We start from the raw sequence: 14,299 nt of genomic DNA on the forward strand, positions 1-14,299 counted from the left end.
GGTAGTTGGTTCAGAGTGGGCCTTGTTCATTTGTAGTGTGACCATAGAACAAGGGGTCCATGTGATCAAGGAAGCTTCCTCTTTCAGTCTTTCATGCGTGTTGTGCCACAGGGAAGACACATGCTATGTACAGGTACAGGAGTTTGAGATGTGGCCACTCTGCCCGGAGAAGGGAAAGTACGAGAAACGCATCAAGGGAGTTGGGAGGAGGGCCCTGTTGGTACTTCCTGGTGCAGAAACATAAGGACCTGAGTTTGCCACTGGCATTCACACGAAAACCTGGGCACGCTGGTGTGCCCTTTAATCCAGTGCTGGAGAGATAAGGAGAGGCAATTGATAGGGCTTGCTGGCCAGTGAAATAATTAGAAAACCCCAGGTCCTGGTGAGAGACTGCTTCAAAAACAGTGTGTAGGGCTTCTGTGAAAAAAACGAGACTGGCTTCCAGCATCCACATGCGCCCTCACACATGTACCCTGCGCATCTCAAACCCCTGTAACAGCAAGCATGCTCCTACTCACCCTCCCCAAAGAATATACACATTGAACTTCAAAGATGTTCTGGATGAGCAGTGAAAAATTAGCACAGTAAGTGTTAGTTAGATAACATCGAAATATTCTAAGTAAATTGAATTAAAGTATAGGAATTAGTTTACCTACTTATTAGCATTTTTAATGTGATCTCTAAAATTTTCCAAGTGGCGTGTATAGTATTTGTGTTGGACAGAGCTTCATTAAAGCATTTATTACCTTTCTTTCTCCTCATGAGACCCATTAATATCTTCTTCAGCTTTTCCTTCTTGTGTGTCTCTAGTCTTTTGTAGCTAAGTTATAAATATGACTTTGTTTCCTAGTCAGTAACTACAGCAGTTTCTTTTATGTAGCAGGGACTTAATAAACATTCATGGCCACATAAATGAATAACCGGAGTCCCCAGAATTTGTTGGTGCCGAGTTTTGTAATGATAAAGTTCTGGGGAAACTGTGGGCCTGTCTTTGAAAATGCATGTGGTTCTAGTGTGCAGCCGGAATCTCTCCTTCTGCAAAGGGACCGCCTTGGGATTTATTAGACATCTCTCCGAGCAGAGAGACGTCTTTTCCTAATGCGCTCTGGCTCTTGGATTCTCATAGCTTGCTTCTGAATTCTGCAGAGGTGGTTTATTACATTAGAATGCAGTTTTCAGGTAACAGGAGAAAGAAAGAAACAGCATAAGGTTTGAGTTTTGGGCAGAAGGAGTGCATCGTGGCTTAAGTAAGTGAACTAAAAAAAAAAAAAAAAAAAAAAAAAAAAACTTGTGCTATGACAGTGTTCATGAATGTGGCAGAAATGAATGTTGGGTGTTTATGTAAACTAAGAAGTCTCCAAACAATTTTCTGCAATCCCTCATATTACTAAGATCTGATTGGCTCTCTTAGTACTTGTCACATGTCAGGTTACTGTGGCTTACATGGCAGCCTGTTTGGCTACTCCTGGCATAAGGGTGGGATGGGAAGGAGGTGGCAGAGCATCAAATGGAAAGTGCTCATTTCCCTGATTTTAGTCATATTAACAGCACTTGTAATTCTAAAGTCATAAATCTAAAGGAAATTACTTCTTAATGTCCCCTAGCTCAACATTAAGAATTTTGCAATTAGATTTTATAGCTTACAGTCATATGTTATGGGTCACAATGCAAGATGAAGACCCTTCTGTAGGACAGACTTACAAATTTAAAGCAGAGCAGGCTGGGCACTAGCTGCATGGGGGAGGGGTGGTGGTTTCAGGCTGATCCTAGCCTAAAATGTCAGGATCTTTCTCGGCATATGGATTCCCACAACTCCTCTCTAAAATGTAGAGCGTAGATTGCTTCTTGTGAGAGTTACCAGTAATAAATGACAGTGTTGACCACCTCTGTCTTCATCTTAACCAAGCTGCTATGAGGGATTTACTACAATAGAAAATTACAAAAGTCTTAGCAACTATAAGGAGAAGAGGCAAGTCAAGTTCACAAGGTGTTACTTGAAGGATATGCTTGAGAGTTTCCACTATTAGCTCTTCCCAGATTTGTCTGAGGAACCACGTACCACTCAGAAAAACCTGGGTCTGAGGTTCTATGATGTTCCTCTGTCAACATTTAGCTTTAAGGCAGTTCATGGACTTGACATACGGGCAGAGAAATGACAAAGATGAATGGAACCTCAGAGTAAGAGTGGCCTCAGGAGGTAGTGGTCCCTCTCAGTGGATTAAGTGATGGATGGTTGGTCTCTGATGAAATAGTTTCTTTTGGCTTGCTACTAGATAGACAGACACATGAAGTATGGGGACTGAAATACTTTGTAGTCTTTTAAAGACTTTTATAAAGAACCGGGGGCTGAAGTCTTTATGAGTCTAATTTTAGGGCTGATTCTTGGCTTGGAGCACTGACTACGGCTGAAAGGGAACTTGGCTTTTGCATATGACATAGGGTGGTGACTGGAAAATTGGGCAGTCAGGGAAAGAGGGGTAACAGGCAGCAATAGAGCAAACCAGGACAGACCTGCTACAGGTTTAAGGCATTCCACCTCCGTGGGTTTTGACCATAGTCTTAGCTTTGATTAGATTGATAGGGCAGGTTGTCTAAGGCTCTGAAGCTGCCAGTAAAGTCTGCAAAAGAGAGAGGTTTGCTAACTTGAAAGACTATTAACTAATCTTTGGGGTAAGATTGTCTTCTTATACGTTAGGAAAAAGTGAGTAAAAGGGATTTTACAGAGTGTTCTGTGTACTCCACCCTGCACTTTGGTTTGGCTGTGCTGACAACAGCCAGGAGCCACCTCTTCCACTTTCAAGGCATTGTCTATTTCAGCCCACACCCTACATGTACACATGCACATTGGGGCCTCCTCATGGATGGCTGTGAAAGTCTTTAACTATTGCACTCAACCTATTCAGCTCTGTCTTCTCATTGTAGAGCCTTGTGCATCTTGATAAAGTAGATCTGTACATGCTTGGCATTTTCATCCTTAATACTGAGTACCAAGTACTGTACATGTGGATCCTAAAACCTGGATAGTGGACGTGGCAAATGGGGTGTGTGCTTGTGTGTACCAACCTTCCTATAAGTGTGCTGGCATCCCAGATGTGTGCCCTGAAGTATAGGACTTTTTAATGTAGATTCTGGGCATCTGAAAAACTAAAATTGTCAGACTTGCATGAGCCTTCTCTCCTGCTCCGAAAGTGCCCCACCCCGCCCCCACCATCAGATTCTAATTGCTATACAGATCATTATTAATATTAACAGTAGCAATCTTAGTAGATGTTGTGTCTGAAGGAAAGGTTGGCTTTGTGAGCCTGGCTTTCTGTGGTTGCCTTTCACTGTTCTCTATCCTGCAGTTGAAAACCACAGGGGTATTGATTTTGCTTAACAATGTATCAGTAGGAATACATTTACTTTGGAAATGAAGAGGTTGCTGGTCTTCCTTTTGTTTTGCTAGTTTGGAAATGTGCTGCTGCATTCTTATGTCTGGGGAGGGTTCGTAATCCAAATCCAGCTCCCTGACTAGCAGAGCTTATGTGTCATTGGCTTTTGATGTAAAGCATGACTTCCCTCACCATGCTTCAATTGTCTCACCTAGGAAAAAGCAGTGAAAGAAATATGGAGATTCAGATTTGCGAGCTCTTTGTAACCGAACCTAGCACCAACCATCCTCCTAAGGTTATGTATCAGCTAATTTGGAGCCAGTGGTTGTGTTACGTATTCTCCTTGCGCAGTTTCAATGGCAGACTTAGCCAGGTAGCTTCAGGAGACAGAAACAGAAGGTTTTTCTTTATGCTTCAACTTGTTCATCTGATGCCTGTTGCTTTCTGCCTGTGGCTCAGAAAATATTTTCCCATCATTTCCAGTCCTCACTGAGGGTACCTTGTGAGTCTGATTCAGCCTGAATTTCAAATCCCTGTAAATGATTTGAAGCATTTTCTCTACCCTGCACTAGCCTGAGGAGTGAAAGAATGAGGGATGAAATTGGAGTTGCAGCATGCCGTTCCTTATCCACCCTTATCCGTTAAGACAGCTCAAGCTAAGTTGGGCTATTGAGAGTTGGTGCTGCAGCCCACCCTGTTGGATTCGCTGTCATGTTTGGATCAAGAGCTGCCTCTCTGCAACAGGATCCCCTTTGTGGCCATGTTTTCAGATTTTAAAAGTTTCTCAGCTGATGGCATTATTACCTGGGCTATGTCTAGAATGCTTTTTGTTAGTTTGAGATAACAATTCTTCCGTATATCCCTCCTATATACCCCTTTTTAGCCTCCATACAGTTTAATGTTCCCAATTGCTTTTGACCACACTTATTAATGCTCACTCGTGTTGATAAAATATTTTTCTTGAAAGCACAAGCGACATTTATTTTACAAGTAGGATGTGTACCCTTAAATAAAATATTGACAAAATGTCATGTGTGAGCTCATGTTGTCATAAGACCTCACAAATCAACACACCTGGTTTTGTGGTAGAAAATCACGATCAGAGGACGTGTGTCAATAATTGTGCTTGTGCAAAGGTTGGATTTTCCAGGGTGTTCATCAGGTGTCATAAGTGATACATGATGTATTCAGTTGGAATGTACACAGTCCCTTTACTTCCCAGCAATGGTCTTGTTAGCTGTTGTGTTTAAATTCCCTTCCATCATAAGTATCTTCCAGCAATGTCAGAGAAGGAAGGGAGAAAATCAGGCCTTTGCAGCAGTGAGGATAGTAACACTGATGAAACCTGTGTCCCCTCAATGCATGAGTCCTCATGGCTGTCTCTCTGTCTACTTTCTTCTTTGCCTTTCTTGATCAACCACAAAGTTCACTTTCTACCTAGAGGCTCCCCTATTGTCCCACATCAGCTATTCTCTTTTCATTAATATTTTGAATTTGTAAGCCAATATTGATAATGATTTACTGCTGTTATTGACATCTGCATATTTTATGATGCGAGGATCACTGGGCTATTCTTATATTTATTAGATAAACCCAATTCCCTATGTCTCACAGGAGCACATGCATGTATGTATCTGCATGTGTATATTTTCATGTGGATGTGTTTATATGTATTTATGTGTAATTATTTGTGTGTCTTTCCATATGTGTTTGTATGCACACACATGTATCTCATATGCACTACTATATATATTTCTTTAACATAATTTCTAGTATGTTCTCAGTTGATCTCTGAGCTTCCTTTCTTTATATTATAGTGCTACTGATCCAGCCTTACTACCTAGATTTTCGTGGTAATTGCAACCTCAAACTGAGTTGGGAAACTTTACTTTTTTTTTTTTTTGGTCTGAAATGACTGCAGAAAATGTGTTATATATTCATTATGGATTTAGTCATAATACACATAAACCTAATCTTCTTGCTTCTCTAGTATGACAGATGTTGGAGAGCATTATGCAATTAGTTTATGTGCTTTTAATAGCAGATTAGTGCAACCAAATAAGCTTTAAAATGTACCTTAAATGGGGACAGTAGGTAGAGTTGTATAAAGTGACTTGTTTATATTGGAGACATTAAAGGGAAAGGGACTGACTTAGGAAAGGGAGTAAAGAAATTTAGAGATGGGTTTTTGGGAATGTCAGAGCCCTGGTCTCCAGGGGAGGATAGGACTTTGTGACTCTGGCCCACAGGGAACACTGAAAGGTTGTGGTTTGGGCATTCAGGGGTTAAGTTGTAGAGGTTGGTCAGTGTAGAAGTTCTCACAAGGACTTTGAGAGATTCAGAAGGAAGTAAATGTATATTGCTGCTATACAGAAATGAAGCTGGTAACACTGAAGACCAACACAATGAACAATCAAAATGAAGAAATTGTGAAGTTTAGGTGATTTTGAGTGAGTGTTGCCCTAAATGTACACAGTTTGTGTTTTTAGGACGTGGAGGAGAGATTTGAATTTGACAATTGAATTTCAACTAATGAAATGGAACAACACTGACCAACCATTTATTCTCTTAACTCATTTTCCTTCCCTTACTCAACTTCTTAAAACATCTTGAGGGTGTTTTCAGAAGCACCATTGTTTTGTTGTTGCTTTTTTGTTCCTCAGAACAGAAACCTAAACCTGCAGCTTCTGTTCATCCAGTGCCTACCGGCCATTGTTCCACTTTTAACTGGCGGATGCATTCTGAGCAAGCTTGTTGATTGCCTTCTGATATTTGTAATATGTTTTCCTGCTCTTACTTGGCTTGTATTTCTCCCCTAGCAGCAAGCTCAGGCCTGGCTTTGTGATTTTTCCTCTTGGATTTAGAAGAGACCTGGGTTCTCAGCTCTGGAGGCTGCAGGCTATAGTAAATGCACTCCCTCCTACCTGGGAATCTATATCAGGCCCCTTTTGGGTTTCTCTCCTGAATGCTGATGCTTTTGAACCTAAACATCATGTCAGCTCTTCTGGGGTTAGTCATGTGTAAAAGGGGCTATGTGGTCTACTTTCCACTGTCAGCTCTGGTGGGGTGACTTTCTCGTGGTTTCCCTTGGATCTATGGTCTTTTGGTAAATCAGCTCATGCCTCCTGAATGTTGACTCTTTGGTTTAACTTGTTAATATTTTGTTTTCTCTAACCCACCCCCCACCTTAGTCTCACCTCTAATCACTAGTCTGACTAATGAGAGCCTCCCAATACCTCTTGGATCTGCTTTCATGTCTGCCAAATCCTACGGTATTTAGTGCTGTTCGTATCTAATACTCTTAACTCTACACTTTCCACAACATCCTCCCTGTCAATGGCCTGTTCCTATTTTCATGATCTTGGAATCAGTATGTGCTCAGTTGAGAAGTTGTAAAAGCTTTCTTGTTACATCTGTTATGAAGCCTAGATATCATAGACTGTACGTGAATTTCTCTACACCTTATGTGTATGTATACTTCTTGATGTGATGTCCAGTCCAGCATTTAAGCAATTGTTACTTTCTCTTTCCTTCCTTCTTCCTTTTTAATTTGCCAACTCTTGAATGGGACGACTCATTTGTAGTCTTTTTAAATTATTATTTAATTAATGTATTTGGATTGCAACTCAGTTGTTATTCCCATCACTTGTATTCTCCCATTCCTCCTTCCTTCTCGCTTTTACTCTATTCCCCTCCCTTAGGTATAAGACCGAGGGGACCTCCTCCTCCACTATATGGTCATAGACTATCAAGTCTCATCTTGGTAGCTTGCTTATTCTTTTTTTTGAGCCATCAGGCCTCCCCACCACAGTACACAGATCAGGGACCAGACTGAGAATCATTCATAGTTTTTAAATTCATACCTTACATCAATGGCCAACACATTCAAACCGTTCCTGCATTGTAGACACCAGAGCTTTGGTTTTCATTTCCCGTCACTGGAAGCACTGTTAGAGTAAGGATGGCTCTAACAGATACACAGAGAAAGAAACCATGGTCTCTTTGTTGGGGGAAGGATGCCTAGATGAGGTAGAGCTAGAAGGAAAATGCAGTCTTCATGTTAGAATAAAGATGGTTAGATGATGGGCTGGAGAGGTGGCTCAGCAGTTAAGAGCACTGGTTGCTTTTCTAGAGGACCTGGGTTCAATTCCCACCACGTGCAGGGACTACAACTGTCTGTAACGCCAGTTTTAGGGAATCTAGTATCATACAGACAAAAAAAAAAAAAAAACTAATGCACATAAAAAGTAATTAAAGTATTAAAATAAATTAACAACAAAAAGTATGGTCTCCATGTTTGTTATGTGAGACTGTGGCAGAAGGATACTGTGGCCTCCATGATGCTGCTTTGCTTGCTCCTCTAGGATATGTGCCCTATGGTTCTGGAAGGCTCTTCTCTTCCACTGGTCCCACTAACCTCTCCTTTCGGTAGATGTATAATTCCTACAGCACTATAAACACTTATAAATTATATTTATGTTTATGGAGACTTTAATAAAATTGCCCTAAGTGCTTTATAATTTCTTAGAAGGATCATTTACTACTAACATTTAATAGCAGTGGTCTTGAATTTACATAGTTATAAACGAGTAGTTGTTTAAATTAATTTGTGGTAAACAGGAAAAAGCATGCTAAAATGCCAAAAGGAAACTGGGGTACCATATACAATAAAATTTCAAAAACGAGTCTTTCTGTGAGCTTAGACCAAAATAACTTTCAGTCAGTATCAATTCCCCAGGAGCTGACAATGAAGATATTTTGCTCTCTACCCATAAGGCTACCTCTCTATTCCACATGTCATGTGGCACATTTTCCAAAATAGATTTGTTTTTATCTTCAGTGGTTGTTGAAAGAGATTATCGCCTTTCTTTAAACCAATAACAGTATTGCTTGGACACTTGGCCTCTGTTCATTTAGTCAATATGAAAGTATTCCAGCACTAAATCAAAGAAAAAGAACCTCTGATTATATGATTGGTTGCCAAGGAAGAGGCGAAGTTATCCTGAAACTGGCAAGCAGCGCACTTCATGTTTCTCAGTGCCTGGAATGGGACATGGTTCAGAAGGAGTTTTACATCACTCTACAGATGCTGCCATCTCATCACAATCACACTCAGGGCTGGTGGCTGACTCGTACGAGTTAACAGTGCTTGTGAAAAAGAAAAAGCCTGTATCTTTAGAGTGACTGTTTCCAGGTTACCACAAATTTCTCACCCATGAAAGACCAAGTGTGTTTAACAAGTCTAATTGCAGGGCCAAAATAGAGATCCAAAGGTGGCCGGCATGGAAGTACTCATTTGAAAGAGGCAAAGGTGCGCATGCGCACGGTCTGCTCCTCTTCTAAGCCTGGTGGGGTTATGAGTATTCAGGCCTCAGCCCCGAGTCTCACAGAAAGCAGTCCTTCCCATTCTCTGTTCCTCAGGTGGCTCCTGTGAATGTTCATCCTGCATCCAGAGGAAACCGCACATCTGGCTTATAAATCACAACCAAGTCCTGAAGTCTGTACTGTTGTTTATGAGGGGCTGCCCTCTGTGTTTTTCAGGTTAATGTATGGAATCTATGATATCCTGACAAAAAGCCTCTGGTGGCACCTAATGATTGCACTAGGTAGGGGACCCCCAAGTCCTCACCGCTCTACTTATTTCATATGACCTCTCTTATCCTGGAAGCAGATCTTACTATTTTTTTTAATCTTTTTTTTTTTTTTTTTCATATTTAGAAATTGGTCCCTGGTTGCGGGAGTTCAGAGCAGAGAATGCAGTGGATTTCTCGAGGTTGACATTTGACCCAGGGCAGAAAGAACTTGTCGTCGGAACTAGGTAAGAGATGCTATGTTTTGCCTCCACAGACATTTTTTTTTTTTCCAATTTCATTGCCAGCTATGCTTGGCACCTGAGTTTCTTGGCTGAACTTAATGCGTACTGAATGACGTAACTTCATCTAAGAATGTACAGCTATGTATTTGTCATGTGATACCTCCTCAGACAGGAGCTGCATGTCTGCTGTGAGGGGGTGCTCCTCACAGCGAGCCTGGATCAGCCCCTTCCTGTTGAAGCAACTCTTCAGATCCAAATACATGAAATCACGAGGCCCGAGTCGCAGGGAAGGGTTCTGCTGGCCTTCTGTTCTTACTGTAGCAGAAGTAAAGTTAGCTAACAGATGAGGAACATAAAGCTGGAAGTAAATAAACTTGTCCAGAGGCAGGCACCCTGTGAAAGATGGCCTCCAGTTTCAAACCCAGGCAGTCTGATCCAAGAAAACGTGTTGACTTACCTGCATGTTCTTCTGTGCTTCGAAACACTTTCCATTACCGTGTGTGTGTGTGTGTGTGTGTGTGTGTGTGTGTGTGTGTGTGTGTGTGAGAGAGAGAGAGAGAGAGAGAGAGAGAGAGAGAGAGAGAGAGAGAGAGAGAGAGAGAGAGAGAGAGAGAGAGAGAGAGAGAGACTGGACCTGGGCGCCCAACTCACAGATCCAGAGTTGTCTCCCTCATGCTGACTGGTATCTCCTTTGAAAATGTGCGCAATTCCTCCATTCAGAAGCATGTCATATGTAAATGTGAATTCTTCTGGAGCCTGAGGAAGGCACCTGGAGCAAATGAAATAGTCATTTCTTTGTCATTTCAGGTGCATTTCTAAATTATGTGACATACATTTTGTGGATCAGGGATTGTAACATTTCTTCACAGACCTGAGTGAAACTCAACTTAAATGTGTTCTGGGTCTTCTAGTTAAAACAGAATGTCTCCTAGAATCATCTGCTTTCAGATCCTGTTTCAGAGGGTCTGGGGATACAATGTTTGGCCATAGACTGTGTACATCACAGCTTACCTGTAGGTTCTGAGGATTCCTAATGCATGCCTGCATGTGTCAGTGGTGAGGTAGTGAGATATGCAGCCGTAACTGTCTGTGAGTGGACAGAAGGTGGCCTGGGCCAGAGTGCTGGGTAGGTGCCAGCTTGGATGGTTGTGAAAGAGTGTGGGTGGGATCCAAACAAATTTTTGGTGTCTTTTTCCTCACTGCCTACTGTTGACAGACAAGGTCAGACGCTGACCCTGTCACGTTCATCCCTAGAGTGCGGGCTGAAGCTGAGTATTGCAAGGGTTTTAAATTGGCCTCCTGTTCTCCTAAATCTTTCTTTTTTTATAACCAAAGCTAGCATCATCTTTGTATATAATGGCTGCCCTTGGGGAGAACCACTGGATACGCGGTGGCTCTCTGGGTTGACTGGCAACACGCTGCCTTGGTGTCCCATGTATATCTCTTATAATTTCCCACATGGTCTAGGCCTATGGGGTTATTTAGATTTCCTATAGATGTGCAGTGTACTCTCTTGTCCCAGGGATCAGGTTTGGTTTTTGTCCCTGAAATACTGGCTACTTTTCAATCACCCAGTGCCAATTTTTTTCCTTGGAGATAGCCTTCTCACAGAGACAGACCTGACGCTTGTTCGTACCCTCTCCTGGTCTTGAACCTCCTTACTTACTTAGCATTAGTACCCAAGAATCTACTATTCTGACAGCACTGCTGAGGGCACTGTGTTATTTCTTCACAATATCACCGTCATCCTAGGTAACAGATGGGTCAAGCCTTTTGTTTGTTTGTTTGTTTGTTTGTTTCCCTAAAATGTAGCACAGTTTCTTCCTCTTTGTAGAAATGTAAGGGTATCAGACTATGTAAGAAGCTTACGACTAAGATTGGATTGCTTCCTTCATGTAGCTGTGAGAAAATTTCAGGAAAACAGATTAGAATGACCTTGGGTTTGTTCCAGATAGTTACATTTGGAACTGTCATGGGACGGTCACAAGGCTGTATGTGTGTCCAGAGGCTTGCCTTTAACTGTGACCCAGCGGGGAAGAGGACCTAGACAGTGTTGATGCTATGTCCTTCACTCATCTTTCAAACCTTTAAAAAAGGCTTTCCATTAGCTTGACGTAAGAGTCCCCACCATCTCTCGGGGACTGAAAAGTTGGGCATTTGGTCAAGATACTAGCTTCTTTTAAGGGATATGACAAGACATAGTAAAGAAAGACTGTGACAGACTGCCTCCTGTGTCTACTCTGGGTGCAATAGCCGCTGAGATGGTTCTTAATGGAACATCACCCTTGGGTTCCTCCGTCTGAGCTGCTCTGTGGGTCTTCATAGCATTGCTTTCCAAGCCCAGCTCTTCTGAGAGACAATGGACCAATGCCTGAGTTGGCAGTTCAGTGTGCTGTCCAGAATGAACAGAGACAAGATGCAGGATGCTCAGTCACACCTGAATTTCAGATAATCACAATATGATATTTTATAATAAGTGTGCTGTGGGAGCCTGGAGAGCCTCTGCATGCTATTTCCTAGGATAATGTGTAGTAATGTTGTGGGTTCTGGATACCTGAAGTAGAAAGGGCTGGGCTAAGCGTCCCAAGCTCTGCAACCTAGAGCCTGCTTCTGAGCCTAACGTTTTCTATCTCTAAAGTTGATATAATAATTTTCACCCCTCCCAGCTGTTGTGCAGATTAATGAAATAGTCCGTGACAAACTGTTGCTGCATTAACAAGCTCCCAGCAAACTTGCAGAGTGAGGAAGCCGAGCACTTTCCAGAAAAATCCACACCCATGCACATAAGCATGCCAGGCAGATAACCCTGGAAGAAGAGGATAGAGATTTCATTTAGGAAATTTGGTAGGATTAGGCTCAAAAAGCTTGAGAGGGAGTCTGACAACGTATAAGACTTTAAAAATAGCCCAGTACTCAGGTTCTTGTTGGGGAAGGCAAGACCTAGCAAGACAAGTTTGGATAACATGTGTGTTTTCCAGAAACAAGTAGACTGTGAGCTGTGGAAAATAAAATGGGTCTCTTTATTTTGTTCACTGTTGGCATTAGATACTGTGAAACCGTTTCCTGGCCAGTTCCCCTTTATATAGGTGATGTTTATGTCCCGGAGGTTGAAGTCAGTTGAAGGTCCGTAGCACTCTTTGATAAGAAGAGCTCATTGTACTGCTCAAGAAAAATACCCTTCAGGCAATCTGGGCTTATGTCGCCCCAGAAGGGATTTGAATTGGAATCCATGCAGTGTCTAGACAGATTCATTCACCTGCCATATACTAGGTATACGTTGACTTTCATATATGTTCCAATGCAGTGACGTTCAAAACTTGCTTTTATTCCTGCTTCTTTAAAATTTAATCATGTTGGTGTTTGCAACCATTGCACTTGGCCATCTTTCTTTTAAGGAAATGTGGAAAATGCAGTAAGGTATTGGGAAATCAACACTTGCGGAGACAGCCACAATTCACTTTTCAGTTATTTGCTTGTGGTGTTTGACTTCTGCGTGTTTCTATTCGTAGGGTAATATGTTTCGGGTGGCGGTATGCTTCTTGTCACAAAACCTACCAAAATCAATTTCACGGAATGAAAGAAGAAAGGAAAAATCAAAGCTAAAGAATATGCAATAGTTTATGGCCTTTGTGTTGATTATTGTGAAAGGAATGGCAGCAATAACACTGCACAAGCTCCAAGGCTCAGTTTTGCTGTAGATAGAATTGTAGCAGCAGACGTAAGAGAAGGCGATAACATTTTTATTTCGCAAATGAGTTCTTCTCATGCCTCAGATTCGATCTGAGGAGTGGTAAGTGATGATCGAGAGTCATGGGGCTCTATGCCATGTGTTGAATTTGACTGATGATTGCATGTGACAGCTGACTTGATGCATGCAGCATGGTGTGTGGTACCAGTCATTCGCAAGTTAGCTATATTTAATAATGCAAGATGCTGAATGCTTGCCATGAAAGAATGCATCATGAAAGCTTCTGTAGTGTCTTTGCCCTAGAATAACAGGGCTCATTGAGGTTTCCCTTGGGGGCTACGTGGACACTTTTCTTCAAGGTGGCTTTCTAAATGAATGCACTGTTCAAGCCGTATCTTGTTTTAAAGATGTTTTTTCTTTCAATTCTATTTGCTTCCTATGCTGTCAATTATTTATTTTCATATTTAGTTTCTGACACTCTTATTTTTACTTTATAGTTTTCAATGCAATGTAGACATACCCAATCACAGGCATATTTGTAACCTGTGGTGTTTTAGTCAGAGAACCCTGTTAGTGCTCACAAGCCAACCTTCCTACACAGTCAAGATGACTCGACCATCTGTAAGGTGATGAAACTGAGACCCAGAAACTGTTGGATCAGACAATGATCATGACAGATAACAATATTAATGATTTATTTTTCTGTTAATATTTGGTTTTACTTTTGTCAGAAATCTACCATAAACCAGTAATACCATGACTGCACCAAGTAGACAGGCGTTGGGTACATGGAAGTCTCCTTATACATATGACCTGATGTGAGCACCAGCCAGTAGTGCCACTCCTTACACAACTGACCTTATTGTGAATCAACCCATCGCTATGCGCCTTATACATATATATGACTTGGAGTCAAGATCATTCTATGAGTGCATGTTTTGCATGCATGGTCTATGCAACTCACACTTGAGACCCATTCAAAGAAGTTCCTGCATCACCATTTTAATCAGTAAACATTTTTCTAGACAGTTGATGATATGTCTTTATATTCCTGCACACAAAACAGGACAGATTACCAATCAGCGTGACTTTTTATTTTGTTCCTTTGTTTTTTTTTCAAAGCATTAGCTATAAATTTTAATTAAAAATCTATAAAAAGCATAGGATGTTACTGATTTGCTGATATGACAGTAAAGAAATATTCTATGTGGAACTTGCTACCCAGGGCAAATAACATGAGCATTCTTTGGTCTATGAGAATATAACAAAAACATTTTAAATGTTATTAATTCAGTTTAAAACCTCAGTACTTCCAAGACAGAACTTAGCTTTTGTTTTGTTTTCTTTGGAAATAACAGTGAACTGATTGGTCGAATAAATTCAGTGTATATTTTAACCATTTGTTTTCCTTATGCTCAAAAATGA

At 41.4% G+C, this 14,299-nt stretch overlaps 1 protein-coding gene across 2 annotated transcripts in view; it reads left to right on the forward strand.

Annotated features, from left to right (window-relative positions):
• The window catches only part of Sema5a (semaphorin 5A), a 480,974-nt gene that overhangs the window by 242,559 nt on the left and 224,116 nt on the right, over positions 1 to 14,299 (forward strand). For both annotated transcript variants that reach the window (XM_051151031.1, XM_051151032.1), the window contains exon 4: positions 9,090 to 9,189. In XM_051151031.1, coding sequence (XP_051006988.1) covers positions 9,090 to 9,189 — 100 coding nt within the window. The remainder of the gene's footprint in view (positions 1 to 9,089; positions 9,190 to 14,299) is intronic.

The sequence above is a fragment of the Acomys russatus genome, chromosome 9 (assembly GCF_903995435.1).
Source record: "Acomys russatus chromosome 9, mAcoRus1.1, whole genome shotgun sequence".
Lineage (NCBI taxonomy): Eukaryota > Metazoa > Chordata > Mammalia > Rodentia > Muridae > Acomys > Acomys russatus.